General features: G+C 45.6%; 2 protein-coding genes across 16 annotated transcripts in view; one reads left to right on the top strand and one right to left on the bottom strand.

Annotated features, from left to right (window-relative positions):
* SPMIP11 (sperm microtubule inner protein 11) overlaps nucleotides 1–21,532 on the top strand; it is a 47,325-nt gene that overhangs the window by 17,805 nt on the left and 7,988 nt on the right. For 2 of the 3 annotated variants that reach the window (XR_016216704.1, XM_051845401.3), the window contains exon 2: nucleotides 20,895–21,017. Coding sequence is in view for 2 of the 3 variants with exons in the window: in XM_051845401.3 (XP_051701361.1) it covers nucleotides 20,895–21,017 (123 nt within the window). In the remaining variant the exon portion in view is untranslated. Of the gene's footprint in view, nucleotides 1–20,664; nucleotides 21,018–21,532 lie in introns of those variants that run through there. The other variant, XM_089308267.1, reaches the window with a different exon arrangement.
* The window catches only part of ADCY6 (adenylate cyclase 6), a 66,536-nt gene that overhangs the window by 16,283 nt on the left and 28,721 nt on the right, over nucleotides 1–21,532 (bottom strand). The window contains exon 23 of one of the 13 annotated variants that reach the window (XM_070052179.2): nucleotides 12,910–13,038. The exons of 10 other annotated variants lie outside the window; for them this stretch is intronic. In XM_070052179.2, coding sequence (XP_069908280.1) covers nucleotides 13,027–13,038 — 12 coding nt within the window. In that variant the 3' untranslated portion in view covers nucleotides 12,910–13,026. Of the gene's footprint in view, nucleotides 1–12,909; nucleotides 13,039–14,696; nucleotides 14,730–21,532 lie in introns of those variants that run through there. 2 more of the 13 variants (XM_051845394.3, XM_089308256.1) reach the window with 2 other exon arrangements.

The following is a 21,532-nucleotide window of genomic DNA, read 5'->3' on the forward strand; positions in this document are numbered from 1 at the left end:
TGGGACAGGCATTTGGCCTAGCAGTTAAGATACTGCTTGGGACACCCACATCCCATAATGGAGTAACTTCTGTTCTCTATTCCAGCTTCCTGCTAATGTACAACCTGGGAGGCAGCAGGTAATGGCTCAAGTAGTTGACTCCCTGCCACCCACATGGGAGACCTAGACTGAGTTCCTGGATTCTGACTTCAGCCTGGCCAAACCCCAGTTGTGGCAAGCATCTGGGAAGTGAACCAGCAAGTATCTGCTTCTTTCTCTGCCTTTCAAATAATAAGTAATAAACAAAGAAATAAATAATTTTTTAAAAATATTTATTTACTTGAAAGAATTACAGAGAAAAAAAGGAGAGACAGATTTTTCCATCCACTGGTTCACCCCACAAATGGCCACATCAGCGGTGGCTGGGACAGAACAAAGCCAGGAGGCGGGAGCTTCTTCTGGGCCTCCCACACGGGTGGAGGGACCCAAGGACTTGGATCCATCTTCTACTACTTTCCCAGACCATAGCAGAGAGCTGGATAAGAAGTGAAGCAGCTGGGATTCGAACTGGTGCCCATATGGGATGCTGGTGCTGCAGGCCGGGGCTTTAACCTACTATGCCACAGTGCTGGCCCTTAACTTATTTCTGAAAAGAAAATGTATCTTCTCAGAAATCTGAAGATATGTTTTTGTTGTCTTCCATCTTCCAATTAGATTCTTTTGTATCTAATTTCTTTGTGAAGGCTTTTAATTTTCTTTTTTATTCCCTAGATTTGTGAAATTTCAGAATCATGGGACTTGCAGTAGGTCTTTTTTCATCCTTGTGATGGGCACTCTGATGAGCTCTTTTATTCTGGTAATTAATACCTTTCATTTCCGAAGAAAATTTTTTTTCTTTTTTATGACATCCTTAATTGATCTTTTAACTTAATAGCCTTTCTCTATGTTTTCTTGTTTTTATTATCCTCTATATCCTCTCTTCTATTTCTTTTTTAAGAATTATTTTATTTATTTGAAAGATAGAGTTACAGAGAAAGCTAGAGCCAGAGAGAGAGAAAGGTCTTCTATTCCACTGGTTCACTCTCCAAATGACCACAACGGCCAGAGCTGAGCTGATGTGAAGCCAGGAGCCAGGATTTTCTTCAGGGTCTCCCACATGGGTGCAGGGGCCCAAGGACTTGGGCCATCTTCAACTGCTTTCCCAGGTCATAGCAGAGAGCTGGATGGAAAGTGGAGCAGCAGGGACTCAAATGGGCGCTCATAAAGGATGCAGGCAGCGGCTTCACACCACAGTGCCAGCCCCTACGTTTTCTTTTATTAGTAGTATTTGCCCTTTGAGGAGGCTTCCTGAATGTTATCTTTCATCCTTCTATGTTAATTATCTTTTGTTGAGTGACACATTCCCCTAGAGTTATGCTTACAACAACAATCATTACATCCTTGTAATATGTCCAGGAGCAGCTCAGATGGTTCTGGGCCAGGGTCTTTCATGGGGTTGCAGACAGGATGTCATCCAGGGCTGTATTTATATAGACAAGGTGAGCCTGGAGGATTCATTTCCAAGATGGTTAGAGCCCTCAGTTCTTTGGCTAGTGACAGGACACATCAGTTTCTCACTTTCTCACTTTACTTGAGCGTTCTCAGCTAACTCTCCCCAGAGCAGGTGATCAGAGACAGCAAGGGCACTAAATAACTTTTTATAACCTGGTCTCAGAAGTGACTGTCCCTGGCCGGCGCCGTGGCTCAATAGGCTAATCCTCTGCCTTGCGGCGCCGGCACCCCGGGTTCTAGTCCTGGTTGGGGCGCCGGATTCTTTCCCGGTTGCCCCTCTTCCAGGCCAGCTCTCTGATGTGGCCAGGGAGTGCAGTGGAGGATGGCCCAAGTCCTTGGGCCCTGCACCCCATGGGAGATGAGGAGAAGTACCTGGCTCCTGCCATCGGATCAGCGTGGCCACGGCAGCCATTGGAGGGTGAACCAACGGCAAAAGGAAGACCTTTCTCTCTGTCTCTCTCTCTCTCACTGTCCACTCTGCCTGTCAAAAAAAAAAAAAAAAAAAAGTGACTGTCCCTCCCACTCTTTCTGTTAGAAGAGAGTCACTAAATCCAGCCCATACCCAAGCTCCTCTTCTTGAAAGGGACAATATCAAAGAATGTATGGCATATGTGAAAACCACTACTCACATTAGAATATTTTATTTTGGTTATTACAGTACGAGATATGTTCCAAGGTCCCCAGTGGCGGCCTGAAACCATGAATATTTTCAAGCCTTATATGTACTGTGTCTTCTCCTAGATACACATACCTATGAAGGTTTACATTTTAAGTTAGTTACAGTAAAAGTAACAATAATAACTAATAAAATGGAATAATTCAAATGATATACTATGGTAAAAGTTATCTTTAAAACTTATAGATTGTTTATTTTGTGAATTTTCTTTGTAGTATATTTGGGCCATGATTGACGGCAAGTAGCTGAAATGACAGAAGGCAGAACTGTGGATAAGGGGCAAGTGCCATGTTTTTGTTTTTTTTGTTTTTTTTGTTTTTTTTTGTTTTTTTAATTTTTTGACAGGCAGAGTGGACAGTGAGAGAGAGAGAGACAGAGAGAAAGGTCTTCCTTTTTTGGCGTTGGTTCACCCTCCAATGGCCGCCGCGGCCGGCGCACTGCAGCCGGCGCACCGCGCTGATCCGATGGCAGGAGCCAGGAACCAGGTGCTTTTCCTGGTCTCCCATGGGGTGCAGGGCCCAAGCACCTGGGCCATCCTCCACTGCACTCCCTGGCCACAGCAGAGAGCTGGCCTGGAAGAGGGGCAACCGGGACAGAATCCGGCGCCCCAACCGGGACTAGAACCCGGGGTGCCGGCGCCGCTAGGCGGAGGATTAGCCTAGTGAGCCGCGGCGCCGGCCAGTGCCATGTATTTTGATTTCTAAGGGACATTCTTGGCCTTTTGGTTTTCCTTTTCATATTTTCTCCTTTTTCTCTAAAGATATTATAATTTATTTGAAATTGTCTTCTGTTTTCTACATTAGTTCTGTTTCTTCTGAGTCCTTTTTCCTGTGAGTTTATTTTGGCCTCTGTTTTCTCATTGATTATTGCCCTCAAATATCTGTTTATCCTCGCCTCCCCTTTAATGAAGAAGCTGACTAGGAGCCCATGGAGGGAGCTGCCCTTTTGTGGGCTTCACTGGAAGCTTCCCTCTGGATCTGCAGTTTTTTCCAGAGAAGAATCCTTGGGAGATTGGTTATGTGCTCGTCTATTGGCATCCTCAGACCAGGACAGGTGAAGCAGGTTTTGAGAGATCTTTTGGGGATCTGGCTTTCACTCCATCATCAGACTTTCATTCTTGCACCATATGCCAGCCTTTGCAGTGAATCCTGTCCAGGGATGCATTGCCTCCTAGATTGAGCTCTTCTAGGGAAATCTTTCATATCCTTGGTAGGGCAGAGTGATGTGCCTGATTATGCTAAATGCTCTGTAAACAGCTTCAGTAATTCTCTTCTATTGATGTGAAAGTCAGAGTTACACAGAGAGAGAGAGAGAGAGAGAGAGAGAGAAAATCTTCGATCTACCGGTTCACAGCCCAAATGGCCATAAATGGGGCCAGGCCAGGCCGAAGCCAGGAGTCAGGTTACTCTCCTATATTTTGTGAAACATGTTACATTCTAAATTTTGGGCCTGTAAGATGAATTAGCTTACTTCTAGATGTATCCTTCACCACAGACGTAGATAAAAACTTTCTCTCTGATAGGTTACTTGCCAACCCTCTATCTGCTTTCTGTAATAGTTAAGAAAGGGCCTACATATATATACAAGCTGTTTTTTTTTTTGTTTGTTTGTTTGTTTTTTTTTTTTTTTTTAAGGCAGAAGGACAGAGAGAGGGAGAGACATAGATCTTCCATCTGCTGCTTCATTCTCCAAATGCCCATAGTAGCCAAGGCTGGGACACACTGAAGCCAGGAGCCAGGAACTCCATCTGGGTCTCCTTCTTGGATGGCAAAGACCCAACTACATGAATCATTATCTGCTGCCTTCCAGTGTGCACATTAGCAGGAAACTGGATCAACAGTAGAGGCGGGAATCCATCCTAGGCACTCTAATATAGGGGAAAGGCATCCTAAGCAGTGGCTTAACCTGCTGTCCATTGCCCACCCCATCTTCTTGAATAACTTGAACAATTCCTCTACTTATCTTTTTTAATATTCAGTCTTTTTAAAAAATATTTGTTTATTTATTTGAAAACCAGAATTACAGAGAGGCAGATGCAGAGAGAGAGAGAGAGAGAGAGAGAGAGAGAGGTCTTCCATCTGCTGGTTCACTCCCCAGATGGCCACAGATTGGCCCGGAGCTGGGCCAATCCGAAGCCAGGAGCCAGGAGCCAGGAGCCAGGAGCTTCTTCCAGGTCTCCCACGCCCGTGCAGGGCCCAAGGACTTTGGGCCATCTTCTTCTGCTTTCCTAGGCCACAGCAGAGAGCTGGATCGGTAGTGGAGCAGGGGAGACTGGAACCAGTGCCCATATGGGATGCTGGCACTGCAGGTGGTGGCTTTACCTGCTACACCACAGCGAAGGCCCCAGAAAAGTTTCTATAACCAGTCTTTGATTCTAAGAATATTCTGGTTTTTTCCTAATGTTTCTGTAGGACTACTTCATACGTTTAGTTCTCTAATTCATCTAGAATTTATTTTTAAGCATGACGTGAGGTAGGAGATCTTTATTACACTAAGAAATACCCCTTTATTCTTAATTTTCAAATAGCTTTTTCAAAGAAAGGCAATGCATATTTTTAGTTTCTAGTGGTCTATGTTCTCTGTTTCCCCTGAAAGCATTCTAAAAGAGGCCTGAACCACTCCTGTTGCAGCTGAGAGCTATTCTGGCATGAATAAAAAGGTGGCCCAAGTCCTTGGGTCCCTGCACCCGCATGGGAGACCTGGAGGAGGCTCCTGGCTCCTGGCTTCAGATCCACGCAGCTCTGGCCGTTGTGGCCACTTGGGGAGTGAACCAACGGAAGGAAGACCTTTCTCTCTGTCTCTCTCTCTCACTGTCTAACTCTGCCTGTCAAAAAAAAAAAAAAAAAGAAAGAAAAGAAACTTTTTATTAGAAGACATTAAGCCTAGATGACTAAAAGACTGACAGTTTTTACTGAATACATTCTAAGTTCGCATCAAAAGACATCATAGAGTTAAAAATAGAGAGACTGGGAAAAAATGTGTGCTATATAAAGATATATGTATAGCGATATCTATCTACACAAATATACACATGTATAAAGACCATATACATGCACATATGTACATATCTATGATTCATGTGTACAATAATATTCAGAATATATTAAAAAGAAAAAGCTCCTAAGAAAGGCACCAATCCAGACCCCATCTCTCATCCAACAACTGACATTAACTTATTGGGAACTGACTATGCCAGGCACTGTGTTAGGCACTAGATATACTTCAGTGACAAATATAGATAAAAGGTAAATAAGATACAGATTATGACAAGTTCAAGGAAGGAAATAACAGGGTAATGCAACAGAAGAGAAGTTGTAAACTGCTGCTCTTGGGGCCAGATACAGCCCGGTAACATGTTCAGCCTGCAGAATGTTTCCCAGAAATTCGGACAAACACTTAAAGTCAGGAAATATTATATAAAACCACATTTCTGACTTCTTAAAAAAATTATATCTGGCCACATTGGCTCTAAACTGTGATCCTAAATGACAAGTAACAGAGCAGTGTAGCAGCTGTTCCTTCAGGTAGGGTAGGTTTCTTACCCAGCTCGCTCTACTCATAAGCATTTGTCTGGCCCTATGGGTGACTAAATTGCAGATCCCAATATGGAGAATAACTGGGAGAGGCTCACCTGCAGTGAAGATAGAGTAATCAAGGAGGTGATGTCTGTGCAACACCCTGAAGAATGAGAGCAATCTAGGGGTGTGTAGAGAGCTCAGGCCCGAGTTTCATCTTCATAAAAGCAAATTTCAAAATCTTAACAGCTCAAAGCCAAAAATGTAGGAAGGCACCTCCACGTCCCACTTGGATTGTACTGCTTTCACTGCAGCCCAGCAAGAAGCCTGAAACCCACCTCCCACTTCTAGCCTTTTTCTTGTGCAAACCCTGACATACCTATGCAGTCTGCCCACTGTCCATGACCTCATAGCAAAAGAAAGCGTACAATAATATTTGTGATGCCTCTACGCTTTCCATAAAGACTTTGAGCCAGGGGGCCAGCCCTGTGGCATAGTGGCTTAGGCTGCTGCCTGCAGCGTTGGCATCCCATATGGGTGCCAGTCCAAGTCCTGGCTGTTCCACTTCCAATCCAGCTCCCTGCTAATGTGCCTGGGAAAGCAGTGAAGGATGGCCTAAGTTGTTGGCCCCCTGAACCCACATGGGAGACCCAGAAGAAGCACCTGGCTCCTAGATTCAGCCTGGCCCAGTCCTGGCTGTTGTGGCCATCTGGGGAGTGAACCATTGGAAGGAAGATCTCTCTCTCTCTCTGGCGCTCTCTCTCTCTCTCTGTTGCTCTCACTCTTGCTCTAACTCTGTCTTTCAAATAAATAAATCTTTAAAAAAAAAAAAAAGACATTCAGCCAATTTGGCTAACCTCTGCCAAGTTTGGTTTCAACAATTTCAGCTACATCAGTCAATCTTTTACCTGGAAATTCTATTCAATAGTAATTATGGTCCCTCCCTAAGAATTCCTTAAAGGCACATGAAGTACCCCTGAGCTGAACTCTGGTTCTGCATGGCAAGTTTTAGGGCATATAGGCACTCAAGGAAACTACTCCAATAACTTTTCATTTATTTATTTATTTTTGGTATTAGTTTTTCCATTTCTTTCTTACATCTTTCTTTTTAAAAAAAAAGATTTATTTATTTATTTGTTTATTTATTTGAAAGGCAGTGACAGAGAAGAAGGGATCTTCTGTCTGCTAGTTCACCCCCCAAATGCCCATGACAGCCAGGACTGGGCCAGACCAAAGCCAGGAACTTGAAACTCCATCCAGGTCTCCCTCATGGGCAGCAGTGGCCCAAGTACCCGAGCCATTATCCACTGCCTTCCCAGGCACATCCCAGGAAGCAGGATAAGAAGCAGAACAGCTGGGACTCCAATATGTTGACTGCCAGCATCAGTGTCACAGTGGTAGCTTACCTGCTGCACTCCAATGCCAGCCCCTCTTCCTTGTGTCTTGGAACCCCACATTCACTATTTCCATGGCCCTCCCCAACCATACAGCAAAATTCCTGGAAAGAGTTTCCTGTTCTTTGTTGTCTGATTGTTCTGCAATTCTTTCTTTTCTTTTCCCTTTTAAAGATTTATTTATTTATTTGAAAGGCAGAATTATAGAGAGGCAGAGAGAGAGAGAAGAGAGAGAGAGAGAGAGAGAGAGAGAGAGAGAGAGAGAGGTCTTCCATCCATTGGTTCACTCCCCAAATGGCCACAAAGGCCAGAGCTGTGCAAATCTGAAGGCAGGAGCCAGGACTTTTTCCAGGTCTCCCACATGGGTGCAGGGACCCATGGACTTGGGCCATCCACTACTGCTTTCTCAGACCATAGCAGAGATCTGGATTGGAAGTGGAGCAGCCAGGACTCAAACTGGTGCCCTTATGGGATGCCAGCACTGCTGACAGTGGCTTTACCCACTACCAGCTACCGGCCGCCTGCAACTCTTTCTTGAGGCCAGGCTCTTTCCCCAACCACTCCACTACAACTGCGAGTATCCAGTCACTAGTGACTTCCATCCTTCTAAACAGTAAACTGTTAATTCTCATAAGGTCAGCAGCTGGGGGTGGGTCAGGGTGGGGGGACCGGCGCTGCAGCATAGCGGGTAAAGCTGCTGCCTGTGATGCTGGTGTCCTGTATTGGAGCCTGACTGCTCTATTTCTGATCCAGCTCCCTGATAATGCACCTGGGAAAGCAGTCAAAGATGGCCAAAGTACTTGGAACTCCACATATACTTGGAGACCTGGAAGAAGCTTTTGGCTCCTGGCTTCTGATCATCAAATACCTGATGATACCATCACTGATACCTCCCAGTATGTGCATCAGCAGGAAGCTGGAATGGAGAACAGAGCTGGAACTTGAACCCAAACACTCTGATGGGAGGGGGCCCATCCCAAGTGGCAGCTTACCCATGAAGCCCATGCATAATTCTTTTCTAACACACATTTCTATGAACTCTTTTGAAAATCCATTGTAGAAATTAAGTAGAAAGTGGAAGTGGAGTCAGGACTTGAACCCAGGCACTCTGCTCCGGGATACAGGCATCCCAAGAAACATCTTAACCACTGCATCAACCTCTGAATGAACTTTTAAGTTCCCTCCGGTATGTCTGCTAGTTGAAGGAACCCACAATTCCTGACTATATTCACTCTTAGTTCCACAAGCCAGACAATCCTGAAACACTGTCTTTTGTAATCTACCCTTGTCTCTAGAATGATTACTTGGTATCAGTTTTTTTTTTTCCTTTTTCTTTTTGACAGGCAGAGTGGACAGTGAGAGAGAGAGAGAGAGAGAGAGAGAGAGGTCTTCCTTTTGCCGTTGGTTCACCCTCCAATGGCCACCACGGCCGGCGTGCTGCAGCCGGCACATCGCGCTGATCCAAAGCCAGGAGCCAGGTGCTTCTCCTGGTCTCCCATGCAGGTGCAGGGCCCAAGCACTTTGGGCCATCCTCCACTGCACTCCCGGGCCATAGCAGAGAGCTGGCCTGGAAGAGGGGCAACCGGGACAGAATCCAGCGCCCCAACCAGGACTAGAACCCAGTGTGCTGGCGCCGCAAGGCGGAGGATTAGCCTATTGAGCCATGGTGCCAGCCGGTATCAGTTTCTTCACCTAGTTACTACAGTAGTTTCCCCTTATCCACAATATTGCTTGCTGTGCTTTTAGTTCCCCACCATCAACTGGGGTCCAAAAATACTGAATGGTAAATTCTGGAAACTACTAACTCCCAAGTTTTAAATTGTGTGCAATTCTGAGTTGCCTAAGAAACCTTTCACCGTTCCACTCCATGCCACCATGCACATGGGTCATTCCCTTGTCCAGCACATCCACACTGTATATGCTACCCGCCTGTTAGTCACTGAGTAGCCATCCCAGTTATCAGATATTGCAGTGTCACTGTGCTTCAGGTCGAGTAACCTTTATGTAAGTAGGCTACCTCCCAAAGTCTCTGTCATTCACTCCATCTCATCACATAGGCATTGCATCATCTCCCAGCAACCCAAGAAAGGTAGGTCATATATTTCAAGAGACTATACTTATATAACTTCTATTACAGTATATTGTTATAATTATTCTGTTTTATTATTAGCTGTTGCTAATCTCTTTCTCTGCCTAATTTATAAATTAAGCTTTATCATGGGTATGTATATAGGAAAACATATAGCAAATATAGGATTCAGTGCTATCATTCATGGTTCATATTCCTATTCATGGTTGTAGGCTTCCACTGGGGATCTTGACATTTATTCCTCACAAATAAGGGGGGAAGAGGGTACATACACACTTGACTCACACACACTGCACCTGCTCTGGCATGTCAACCTGTTCTTATGATCATATCAGCCACATTCTTACCTGCTCCTCAGATAGGCCTTAAAGAGCAACTGTAACAATGAACCTATTCATACTCATACCTTTCATTCTTAGTACTGTATCATGATAGTTTTAATCATTCATAATTTTTCTTTCAAGGACGGGGTTTTTTTTTCTCCTCGTAGGTGTAAGTATATGAACATTCAACTCAAAATGGCCCACTCAAGCTGATTCTAATGAAAACTCAGAGCTGACTCAACCACACGTAATCAAATATCCTGCCAGTCTCTGCCTCCTTCCTAGCTTCTCCTCCTGATAAAGAGCCACAATAGAAAAACCAAAGGAGAAAAACAGGTGCAGGAAGCATACTTCAGTCTATTCACAGATTCAGAAACCCAGTTTGTTATCACTATTATGATTTTAAATTTTTATTTATTTGAAAGGCAGAGAGAGACAGAAAAAGATCTTCCATCTGCTGGTTCACTCCCCAAATGCTGCAATAGCCTAGGGTAGACCAGGCCAAATTCAGGAGCCCAGAACTCAATCCAGGTCTCCCACATGGGTACCAGGAACCCAACTACTTGAGCCATTACCACTGTCTCCCAGGGGGTGCATTGGCAGGAACCTGGAATCTGGAGTGGTGTCAAGATTCATACCCAGGCGCACTGATAGGAGATGCAGGCATCCCAAGCAGCATTGTAACAACTCTGCCAAAAGCCTACCCCTGGAAACTCAGCTTTATCAGGTACTCAAAATTGTTCAGAGCTGGAGGGTGGGGGGACTAACTCACACTAAGCAAATGCACAGAGCCTCCATTTCCTCACTTGTAATTGTAAATAATGTCTGTATTACAGATTTGTTATGGAGATTAAATAATGTATGTAATGCACCTCAGACATAGCATATACAATTGCACAATAGATTATTGGAGAAAAAGTTATCCATTGGATCCAGATAACTATTTACATACAGAATATATAGCTTTCCTATAAATGTCCACTATTTAAGACATCTTTGCCAGGATAGAATACTTGAAAAGCAGTATTTTTAAGGGGAAGGACTCCTTGAATAGTGAAAGCTTCTGGCTGCCTTTATCCAGGCTCTAACAAGATCTTAGTCAGATACAACTGCCTACAAAGAGTACCTTGCACACTGATCAGAATTCTTAGGTCCACCAATGCGTAGATTGCTATTCCTCCCAATTCATGCTTTCTGACCCTGAAATGAATTGCTCCTGCAACTTCAGCCCAGCTTCCAGTGTTCCAGAGTTTGTCCACCTTATGCCCTGATATGATGTACTCTCTCTCTCTCTCTCTGTCGATTTGTTTACTTGAACAGCAAGAAAGAATGAGAGATAGAGAAAGAAATTTTGAATCCTTTGGTGCACTCCCCAAATGGCTTCAAAGACTAAGACTGGGCAAGACCAAAGCCAGGTGCCTGGAACTCCATCTGAGTCTCCCATGTCGGGGGGAGGGACCCAGATACTTGAGCCATCTTCTGTGCTTCCCAAGCACATGAGCAGGGAGCTGGATTGGAAATAGAGCAGCCAGGACTCTGATATGGGATGCTGGAGTCCCAAGTGTCAGCTTAACCCACTGTGCCACAACCCCTGCCATGGTCTCTCGAGTACCTAAGCTTTCCTTTCTGTCCTGCACAGGAGAGCATGGTAATCTCTCTGATTTTTCCTCTGATAATTCTATCTCACTATCTGCTTTGAACCCTGCTCTCTTCTCCACCCTTAGCCTCATACCTAGATAATCCTGTTAGTCTAGAAGTGTCTTGGTTTGGATTTCAGATAAATTCCCTCTAATCTGGCCCTTTTCGGAGTTAACTCTCTTGCCCTATCTTAAGAAAATCCTAGGTTACCCCTGTAGGCTAGATCTCATCACAACACAAGTCCAGGCACTCAGGATATTGCTCAGTGCTAGGAAACTCAGAGGCCCATTGATAGGGATGAGTAGTAGGGGAGAGATCAGGCTTTTTTTTTTTTTTAAAGATTTATTTATTTATTTGAAAGTCAAAGTTACACAGAGAAGGAGAAGCAGAGAGAGAGAGAGAGAGAGAGAGAGAGAGAGGTCTTCTATCTGCTGGTTCACTCCCCAATTGGCTGCAATGTCCAGAGTTGTGCCAATCTGAAGCCAGGAGCTTCCTCCAGGTCTCCCACACGGATGCAAGGGTCAAGTACTTGGACCATCCTCCACTGCTTTCCCAGGCCACAGCAGAGAACTGAATCAGAAGTGGAGCAGCCGGGACTCGAACTGACGTCCATATGGGATGCTGACACTGCAGGCAGTGGCTTTATCCGCTACACCACAGCACCAGCCCCAATCAGGCTTGTTCTTAAGACAAACGACCTCTCCCTGCCAGACTGTCCAGCGAGTACTCTCTAGTCACACTCTGACCACTAAGCTCTTCACAACCACATGGCTTTACTTCAGCTTCCTCCATGGCTGCCCTTACCCTTCTCTTCCCAGAGGAATTCACTCACACACCCTGCCTAGAAATGGTCTCACTTCCAGCTCCAAATGAATTGCATCAAAGAGAAGCTTAACCCTTAAGTCTCCGATAAAAGATGCATGCATCTCACTTGTGTCCTCATTTTCTGAATCCTGCAGGAGAACTCAACAGGTGGTTTTCCCAATCATGGCCAGCATGTCCTTTGCTCAACCTCCCAGTTCTCCTGGCCTCTGAGCTGCCTGTTTAGTCAGGAGACAGCTGGAGATGCCATTTACTTGGGCTCCAGCAGAGGGCACCATAGTTCTGGTTTTTCAAACAAGAGCATGAATGGCACAATTCAGCCAACAATTTCTGAGCTGTCCAGAGCCTCTGGACCCCTTGGCCTTTCTTAATGTAAAGGTGTCTTGGAAACAACCCATATGTGCCTTCTACATACTACCAGTCCTGATCCATGTGAGACTAGAGGGGAAGGGGAAGGGGAAGGTACTATGCTACTCAGAGCTACACTTATCAAAACCAAAGATGTGGGTCTACCTCCAAACTAGGTGTCTGCTGCAGCAAACATGCCACTTTTCCCATAGGGCTCAGCCTTTCTGGTCTTCCCCACTGCAACTGGTCCAGTCCACTGGCAGAGTGACCCACTAAGTTCCAGACCTCTACTCCCCCCAGTACTGGCCATAGGAAATGATAGTTCACATTTCAGTAGAGCTCAGTGAGGCAAGGTTTTGGTTCTGGATCAAGGCAATCATGTTTTGTTTCCCCACCCAACTCAACATTGCTCCAGGTGAGCACACAACCTTAACAGGATCCCCAGTGAGCTATCCACCGGTTAGCCCATCAGGAGGCTGGATGCACCTTTTCAAATCCTTGGTCTTTTCTGGAAGCCATTTAAATTATTTCAAGGTGCAGTTTAGTTTGGTGGTTAAGTGTGTGGGCTTGGGGGGAGGATGGGACAGCTGTTAGGAGCTGAATTGTAAGATACTTCTTGGAACAGCACCACATTCTGTATTGTAGGTTACTTGTTTGAAGTACTGGCTCCACTTCTGATTCCAACTTCCTGCTAATGTACACCCTGGGAAGACAGCAAATGATGGCTTAAGTATGTGGGTCCCTGCTACCCATGTAGAAGACCCTGATTTAGTTCCTAGCTCCTGGCTTCAGCCTGGCCCAGCCCTGGCTGTTGTGGGCATTTGGGGAGTGGATCAATGGATGGATTTCAATATCTCTCTCTCTCTCCCTCTCTCTCTGCTTTCAAATAAAAATGAAAATAAATAGGCCGGCACCGCAGCTCAATAGGCTAATCCTCCACCTAGCGGTGCTGGCACACCGGGTTCTAGTCCCGGTCGGGGCGCCGGATTCTTTCCCGGTTGCCCCTCTTCCAGGCCAGCTCTCTGCTGTGGCCCGGGAAGGCAGTGGAGGATGGCCCAAGTGCTTGGGCCCTGCACCCCATGGGAGACCAGGAGAAGCACCTGGCTCCTGGCTTTGGATCGGCGCGGTGTGCCGGCTGTAGTGGCCACTGGGGGGTGAACCAACGGAAAAGGAAGACCTCTCTCTCTCTCTCTCTCACTATCTACTCTGCCTGTCAAAAAAAAAAAAAAAAAAAAAAAGAAAGAAAGAAAATAAATAAAATTTAAAAATTTTTAGACTATGGAACCAAACTACTTGGGTTAAACTTATGTCTCTGCCATATGCTAATTATTGAACATAAGCAAATTACTACACTTCTTTGTGCCTATTTCCTTTTTGTAAAATAGTAATAGTACCAAGCACATCCACTAAGTACCAGCTGTTTTCATTGTCATCACATCTAGAAAATCCACATACTCCACTTTACACCAGCAATCTACAACCAGCACCAAATTCCATGTTATCTCATGTCCCATGGTTTCCCATGTTCAAAATCCTGAAGAAGTGTACCACTTGGAGGATGGCATATTCTGGATGTGAAAGCAAAGGACTGCTACCCTGTGGAAAATGGGCCCTGAGGTTGGTCTCATTCACTGGGCTCAGGCTTCTGTCCATTTTCTCCCTAAGTATTCATAATTTCCTTCTATCAGGGAAGGCAGTAAGTGCCAGAGAGCCTTCCAAACACACTTCAGCCAATTTCAGCACATGTTAATACTCCATCCAACTTCAAGGGATTAATGTCCAATATTTGACATGACTTCCTAGGCAGGAGTCACTTACTATACCATAACATTTTCTCTCAAACTGATCTGGTATGAATTTCTAGTTGCAGCACCACCACCTCCAAGACAACTGCAAATAATGTGTGTTTGATATTATCACCATAAGGACCCATGCCCTACTCTGAAGTCATACTTCTGGAAGCCACTGGGAAGACCCATTCCAAAAAGTCTTCAACCTAAAACCATTGTTGCCAGTCAGCCTCAGCTGTAACAAGCAGAGGCATGGGGAAAAACAGTGGATAACGAAAGTCTGTATGACCACCCCTAGAACACAAGGAAGTCTGTAGTACTGAAAAATCTGCATCATTCAAATGGATGGAAAATCCACTCCAGTGCTTCTATTTTTTTTAAAGATTTATTTATTTATTTGAAAGTCAGAGTTACACAGAGAGAGGAGAGGCAGAGAGAGAGAGAGGTCCTCCGTCCGATGGTTCACTCCCCAAATGGCTGCAACAGTTGGAGCTGCGCCTATCTGAAGCCAGGAGCCAGGAGCTTCTTCTGGGTCTCCCATATGGGTGCAGGGGCCCAAGGACTTGGGCCATCTTCTACTGCTTTCCTAGGCCACAGCAGAGAGCTGGACAGGAAGTAGAGCAGCCGGGTCTCGAACCAGCGCCCATATGGGATGCCGATGCTTCAGGCCAGGGCGTCAACCCACTGTGCCACAGCACCAGCCCCAGTGCTTCTATTTTCCATTTGAATTTTTTGATTAACATACAATACTGTACTTTTTTTTTTTTTTTTTTTTGAGACAAAGAGAGAGACACAAGTCCCATTTACTAAATCATTCCCAAAATGCCCACAAGGGTCAGGGTTGGGCCAGGCTGAAGCTGGGAGGCAGGAATTCAATCCAGGTTTCCCACATGGGTCACAGGAACATGAATGCTTGAGCTGTCACTACTACCTCCCAGGTCTGCAATAACAAGCTAGCTGGAATTAGGAGCAAAGCCAGAACTCAAACCCAGGTACTGCAGTAATGGGATGCAGGGTATCCCAAGGGGTGTGTGCCTACCCCAATATTTGTGCTTTTTTATTGGGTACTGTGTTTATTTTAATACATGCATATAACATAAACAGATTAAATCAGGCAATTGATATTTCCACTTCCTTATCTTTCTTTCATGTTCGGAGCCTTATTAGCTCTTCTATTCCAGATATTTCTACAATATATAGTAATTATTGTGAATTATAGTAACCCCATTGTGCTATGGAACACTAGAACTTATTCCTAACACCTGTATTTTAGTACCCATTATCCAATCTCCATCCACTCCCCTGCCCGCTGCAATAATCACTAATTTAAGTTCAGAGCAGTTTTTGTCTAACTTCCACATATCAGAGAGAACATGCAGTAGTCTCCATGTCTGGCTTATTTCTTAATATAATGACCTTTAGTTCTATCTGTTAGCTGCAAATACCAGGATCTCATTTTTTTTTAAGATTTATTTATTTGAAAAGCAGAGCTACAGAGGGAGAAGGAGAGAGATCTTCTATCTACTGGTTCACTCCCCCAAATGGCTGCAACAGCCAGGGTTGGGTCAGGCCAAAGCCAGGAGCTTCATCCAGGTCTCCCATGTGTGTGGCAGGGGACCAGCTATTTGGGCCATCTTGCGCTGCTTTTCCCAGGCACATTAGCAGGGAGCTGGATCGGAAGTGGAGCAGCCAGGACTCGAATTGGTGCTCACATGGAATGCTAGCGTTGCGAGTGATGGCTTAACCCATAGTGCCACAGCACCAGCCCCAAGAACCTCATTCTTTTTTATGGCTGAATAATACATTGTGTTATCCAAGTGCTTTTATACCACCCAGGATGTCCTTTGCAGTGCATTCAAAGCTCCACACGTGGTTTTCTAACAGCTCCCACTGATGGCCCAGTTCTAGAAGAAGCTATTTAAAGCACTCAGTATTTATTTGCCAACAAAGACAGTATACAGCATGGTATTAACTGGGTGGATGAAGAACCTCTTGTATCACCTGCTAACAAAATGACTGATTGATTCACCTTGCAGCAGTGCAAATTTACTCACAGAGGGCTCATCTCATCCCTCTACTCAGAACTTTTCACAATAATTGGGCCATGATTCTCATCCACCCCCTGCCACTCATCACCCCAGGTGCCTTCCAAACTGTGGCAGCTTGGTGAAGCTATGGGTTACAAATAACATCTCCAAGCTTTGACAAAAATGAATACAAGGTGTTTGCCAACTGGTGCTTGATTCAGGAGGAAGGCATCCAAGTGGGCAAGACTCTCCAGCAACATATCTCGGCACAGAGTAGCAAAATGGCAAGCTGGGAGCCTACTAGTTACACACTGAGATAATAGAGAACATCAGCCGGCTGGATTTTTTAAAGATTAATTTATTTATTTGAAAGGTAGAATTACAGAGAGAGCTGGAGGAGAACAGAGAAAGAGATCTTCCATCACTTGTTCACTCTGCAAATGGCCACAATGGGTGGGCCAAAGACAGGAGCCAGGAACTCTATCTGGGATCTCCCACATGGCTGGCAAGGGCCCAAGTATTTGAGCCATCATCCACTTTCATACCAGATATATTAGCAGGGAACTGGATCAGAAGTGGAGTAGCTAGGACTCAAACAGCACTCTGATAGCATCGTAGGCAGCAGCTTAGCCTGCTGTACAATAGTGGGAGCACTAGCTGGCTACATTCCTAAGGGCAGTTTGAGTCCTCAAAATCAGATAAAGAGCTCAGACCCACTAGGATATCATGTTCTTTTTTAAAATATTTATTTATTTATTTATTTATTTATTTATTTATTTATTTGAAAGGCAGAATTGCAGAGAGAGAGAGAGAGAGAGAGAGAGAGAGAGAGAGAAAGTCTTCCATCTACTGGTTCACTCCCCAAATGGCCGCAACGGCCAGAGCCAGGAGCCAGGAGCCAGGAGCCAGGAGCTTCTTCCCGGTCTCCCACAGGGACCCAAGGACTTGAACTGTCTTCCACTGCTTTCCCAGGCCTTAGCAGAGAGCTGGAGCAGCCAGGACTCAAACCAGTACCCATAGGGAATACCAGCACTGTAGGTGGCGGTTTTAACCACTATGCCACAGTCCACTCGTGTTCTTTCTTCTCAATTGACATCTATCTGCCCATGGACATTCTGCCACCCCCACTTTGCCTAAAGTCAAACCAACCAAGCTAGGGGCCAGCGCCGTAGAGTACTAGGTTAATCCTCTGCCTGCAGCCCCAGCATCCCATATGGGCGCCGGTTCTAGTCCCAGTTGCTCCTCTTCTGATCCAGCTCTCTGCTGTGGCCTGGGAAAGCAGTAGAAGACGGCCCAAGGGGCTTGGGCCCCTGCACCTGCATGGGAGTCCAGGAAGAAGCACCTGGCTCCTGGCATCAGATCGGCGCAGCTCTGGCCATTGCAGCCATTTGGGGAGTGAACCTATGGAAGGAAGACCTCTCTGTCTCTCTCTGTCTGTAATTCTACCTGTCCAATAAATAAATAAAATCTTTAAAAAAAAAAAAAGCTCAAATGACACTTCTTCCAGGAAATGTCTTTTCATTTCTGTAACCTATGCTGAAGTACAAACCTCCATTCCAGTCCAGGTTTGAGAACTAACTCTATATACTAACCAAGGCCACCACTCTAAGTTCCCAACTGAACAGAGAAGAGACTCAAAGTATACCCTACTCTGCAATGTCATTCTCTCACATTCAGAATTTTTTTTAAGATTTATTTAATTACTTGAAAGGTGGAGTTACAGAAAGGGAGATGCAGACATAGAAAGTCTTCCATCTGCTGGTTCACTTCCCAAATGGCCACAATGGCTGGAGCTGGGCCAATCTGGAGCCTGGATCCAGGAGCCAGGAGCCTCTTCTGGGTCTCCCACATAGGTGCAGGGGCCCAAGCACTTGGGCCATCTTCTACTGCTCTCCAAAGGCACATTAGCAGGGAGCTGGATTGAAGCGGAGCAGCCAGGATTTGAACAAGTGCCCATATGGGATGCTGGCACTGCAGGGGGTGGTTTAATCCACAGTGCCACAGCTATGACCTCTCAGATTCAGAATGTTGAAGGGCATTCTGAGTGGAGGGGGAAAGGGAGTGGGGGAGGGACCAGAGGATGAATGAGTAGGGTTAAGCTAGGAAGGAGGAGAAACAGCAGGAGCTAAGGAAGAACTCCAGAACAGAAGTGTCATCCCCACCCTCCACCTGAGATGACTCAGCTATCCTCACCACTCCCATCCAGAGCGATGGCAAACGCTGATCCAGTTCCTGCCAAGCAAGATACAAATCTGAGCCCCATGAAGATGGAAAAGAGGTCCTTAAAACAGCAGATGTGCATCCAGATTTTATTCTGTACCTGATACTGGCTGAGGAAGACAGGAAGAAAGGTGTTTCTCTCTCTCTCTCTCTCTCTTTTTTTCCCTCTCTGTAACTCTGCTTTTCAAACAAATAAATCTTTAAAATATAATAATAATACTGGGAAGCACATACAAGCTGCAGGAGGGGTGCTGGCATTGTGGCACATTGGGTTAAGTCACCAGCTGCAACGTCAACATCCCATGTGAACGCCAATTCTAGTCCTGGCTGCTCCACTTCCAATTCAGCTCACTGCTAATGGCCTGGGGAAGCAGCAGAAGATGGCCCAAGTCCTTGAACACCTGCCACCCATGTTGGAGATCCAGATGGAATCTCAGTCTCCTGGCCCAGCTCCAGCCACTGCAGCCATTTGTTGAATAAACCAGTTGATAGAAGATATCTTTGTCTCTCTGCCCTTCTCTCTCTCTTCTGTAACTCTGCTTTTCTAATAAGCAAATAAATCTTTTATATATATATATATATATATATATATATATATATATATATATATATAAAAATGTTTCAGGAGGAATGGAGAACTGAGCCTGGTAAAGAGCAACCAGAAACAGTGCTTAGAAACATGCCACAGACCTGGGCTGTCCCAGACCCTATTGCATTCATCACTCTGATAGGCACTGCTGGTGCCATGGGCCCAGGCCCTGGGACACTGCTACAGGACATAAGATACACCCTCACTGCTGTCACTTCTATCACTAGCAAACTTTCTATGGCCAATGCTTCTTTTGCAGCCTCATATGATTCAAAATCTGCCTGGAAAAATTAGTTTCCCATGCCCTTGCTGCAAGACAGATAGATGGGACCAGAGTTGTGGCGTAGCGGGTAAACCCATGGCTTGTGCCACTGGCATCCCATATGGGTGCTGGTTTGAGTTCCGCTTGATCCATTTCCCATCCAGCTCCCTGCTAATGGTTCAGAGAAAGCAGTGGAAAATGGCCCAAGTGCTTGGGTCCCTGCCACACATGTGGGAGACCCAGATGAAGCTCCTTGCTCCTGGCTTCAGCCTGGCCCTGTCTTGGCTGTTGCAGCCATCTGTAGAGTAAACCAGTATATGGAAGATCTCTTTCCTTCTCTCTCTGTAAATCTGGATTTTGAATTAATAAATAAATCTTTAAAAAAAAAAAAAGAAAAGAAAGAAAGAAAAGAGGGGCCAGTGCTGTGGCGTAACAGGTAAAGCTGTCACCTGCAGTGTGGCATCCCATATGGGCACCAGTTCAAGTCCTGGCTGCTCCACTTCCAATCCAGATCCCTGCTATGGCCTGGGAAAGCAGTGGAAGATGGCCCAAGTCGTTGGTCCCCTGCACCCACGTGGGAGACTCAGAAGAAGTTCCAGGCTCCTGGCTTTGGATTGGCCCAACTCCAGCCATTACAGCCATCTGGGGAGTGAACCGATCCAAAGCCAGGAGCCAGGAGCTGCTTCTGTGTTTCCCATGTGGGTGCGGGGGCCCAAGCACATGAGCCATCTTCCATTGCTTTCTCAGGCCATAGCAGAGAGCTGGAATGGAAGAGGAGCTGTCGGGACTCGAATTGTGACCCATATGGATTGCCAGCACTGCAGGTGGAAGCTTAGCCCACTACACCATAGCACCAGCCCCTGGAGGGCCTCTCTCCCTATGCCTCTCTCTAACTGCCTTTCAAATAAATAAATATATCTTAAAAAAAAAAAAAGAAAGAAAGAAAGAAAAGAGACTGGGTAAGAAAGACCACAGCAGCCTCTCAAGCAGGGGTGGGAACATTGGCCCGCAGGCCAGGTAAGTCCGCAAAAGTATCTGGTCTGGCCAAGTCAGCTGCAGGCAGGACTCAGTCCAATAAATGCAGAGCAGGCGATGTTTAAGTTGATAATGTCATATGGCTTGCGGATGATATTCTAAATACCCAAATGCTCTTGGCATAAAAAAGTCTCCCCACCACTGCTAAGATAGAGGTTTTGCTTCCCAAGAGGCAATTCCCAAATACAAGAAGTGTTTGGTAGCCTCTACTCTGTATTATCCTACCTTTCCTATCTCCATGCCTCTCTCCATCCCCCAGCCCTCCAGGCTCCAAATCAACAGAAAATGCTAACATTCTCTGCATCCCTAATGCTTCTAACACACTTACCCTCACTGCTGCCAGAAATGCCCTTCCTGATTCTACTCAAGCTCATGATCTCCAGATCTTCCAAGACTTAGCTCAAACACAGCTTCGCCTGTTTGACCATCTGAACTCTGGGCCATCTTTCACTGTTTTCCCAGGCCATAGCAGAGAGCTGGATCAGAAGTGGCGCAGCCAGGTCTTGAACTGGCGCCCACATGGGATGCTGGCACTGCAGGCGGCGGCTTTACCCACCACGCCACAGCACCGGCCCCAGGGAGTCAGAGAACCAGATGATTGCCAAGTACTCAGAACAGTTCTGTTTTCTTTTTCAGACCAGAAGGAGCCAGGGATTCCTAGGCTCCCTCCCATTGTCTCAGAAGATGGGAATTATCCTGTGCACCACAACAGCCACACTAAGTACCACGAAGCTGTACGGAAGGTGTGGTTGAAGACATGTAAGTATCTCAGAACGGGCACAGTTCCAGAGGAAGACAACACATGTCTAGAGTTCCTAAGGAATGGCTCAGATGCAGACAGGGCATGGATTTAGGGCAGAGAGAGAGAGAGAGAGAAAAAAAAAAAAAAAAAAAAAAAAAAAAAAAAACAGGAAGAGAGACTGAGAATGGAGTGGGAGGAAATAGAGTTGAATGGTGCGTTGAGCATGATATAAATAGACAAATAAATAAACAGTAAGTCAGATTCAGAGAGGCAGAAGATCCAGATTTGAATCCCAGTTTGTTCTGCCTGTTTTTAGTTACCTCACCCTGGGTAAGTCACTTCTCTTGATATTAAGCCGTTTCCTCCATCATTTAAGAGAGAATGAGAATGCCTGTCCTACTGCAACACCAATCATATAGAATTGTTGTGAGGCTCAAACCAAAAATGAAACCATTTAAGAAAGTACTTTGTATATTATCATTGCGTGATCAGTACCAGCTTTGGAATTTGCACTGAGTTTAAACTACAAACA

Source organism: Oryctolagus cuniculus, chromosome 11 (genome assembly GCF_051225735.1).
Source record: "Oryctolagus cuniculus isolate XC-2025 breed Fujian yellow rabbit chromosome 11, ASM5122573v1, whole genome shotgun sequence".
Taxonomy (NCBI): domain Eukaryota; kingdom Metazoa; phylum Chordata; class Mammalia; order Lagomorpha; family Leporidae; genus Oryctolagus; species Oryctolagus cuniculus.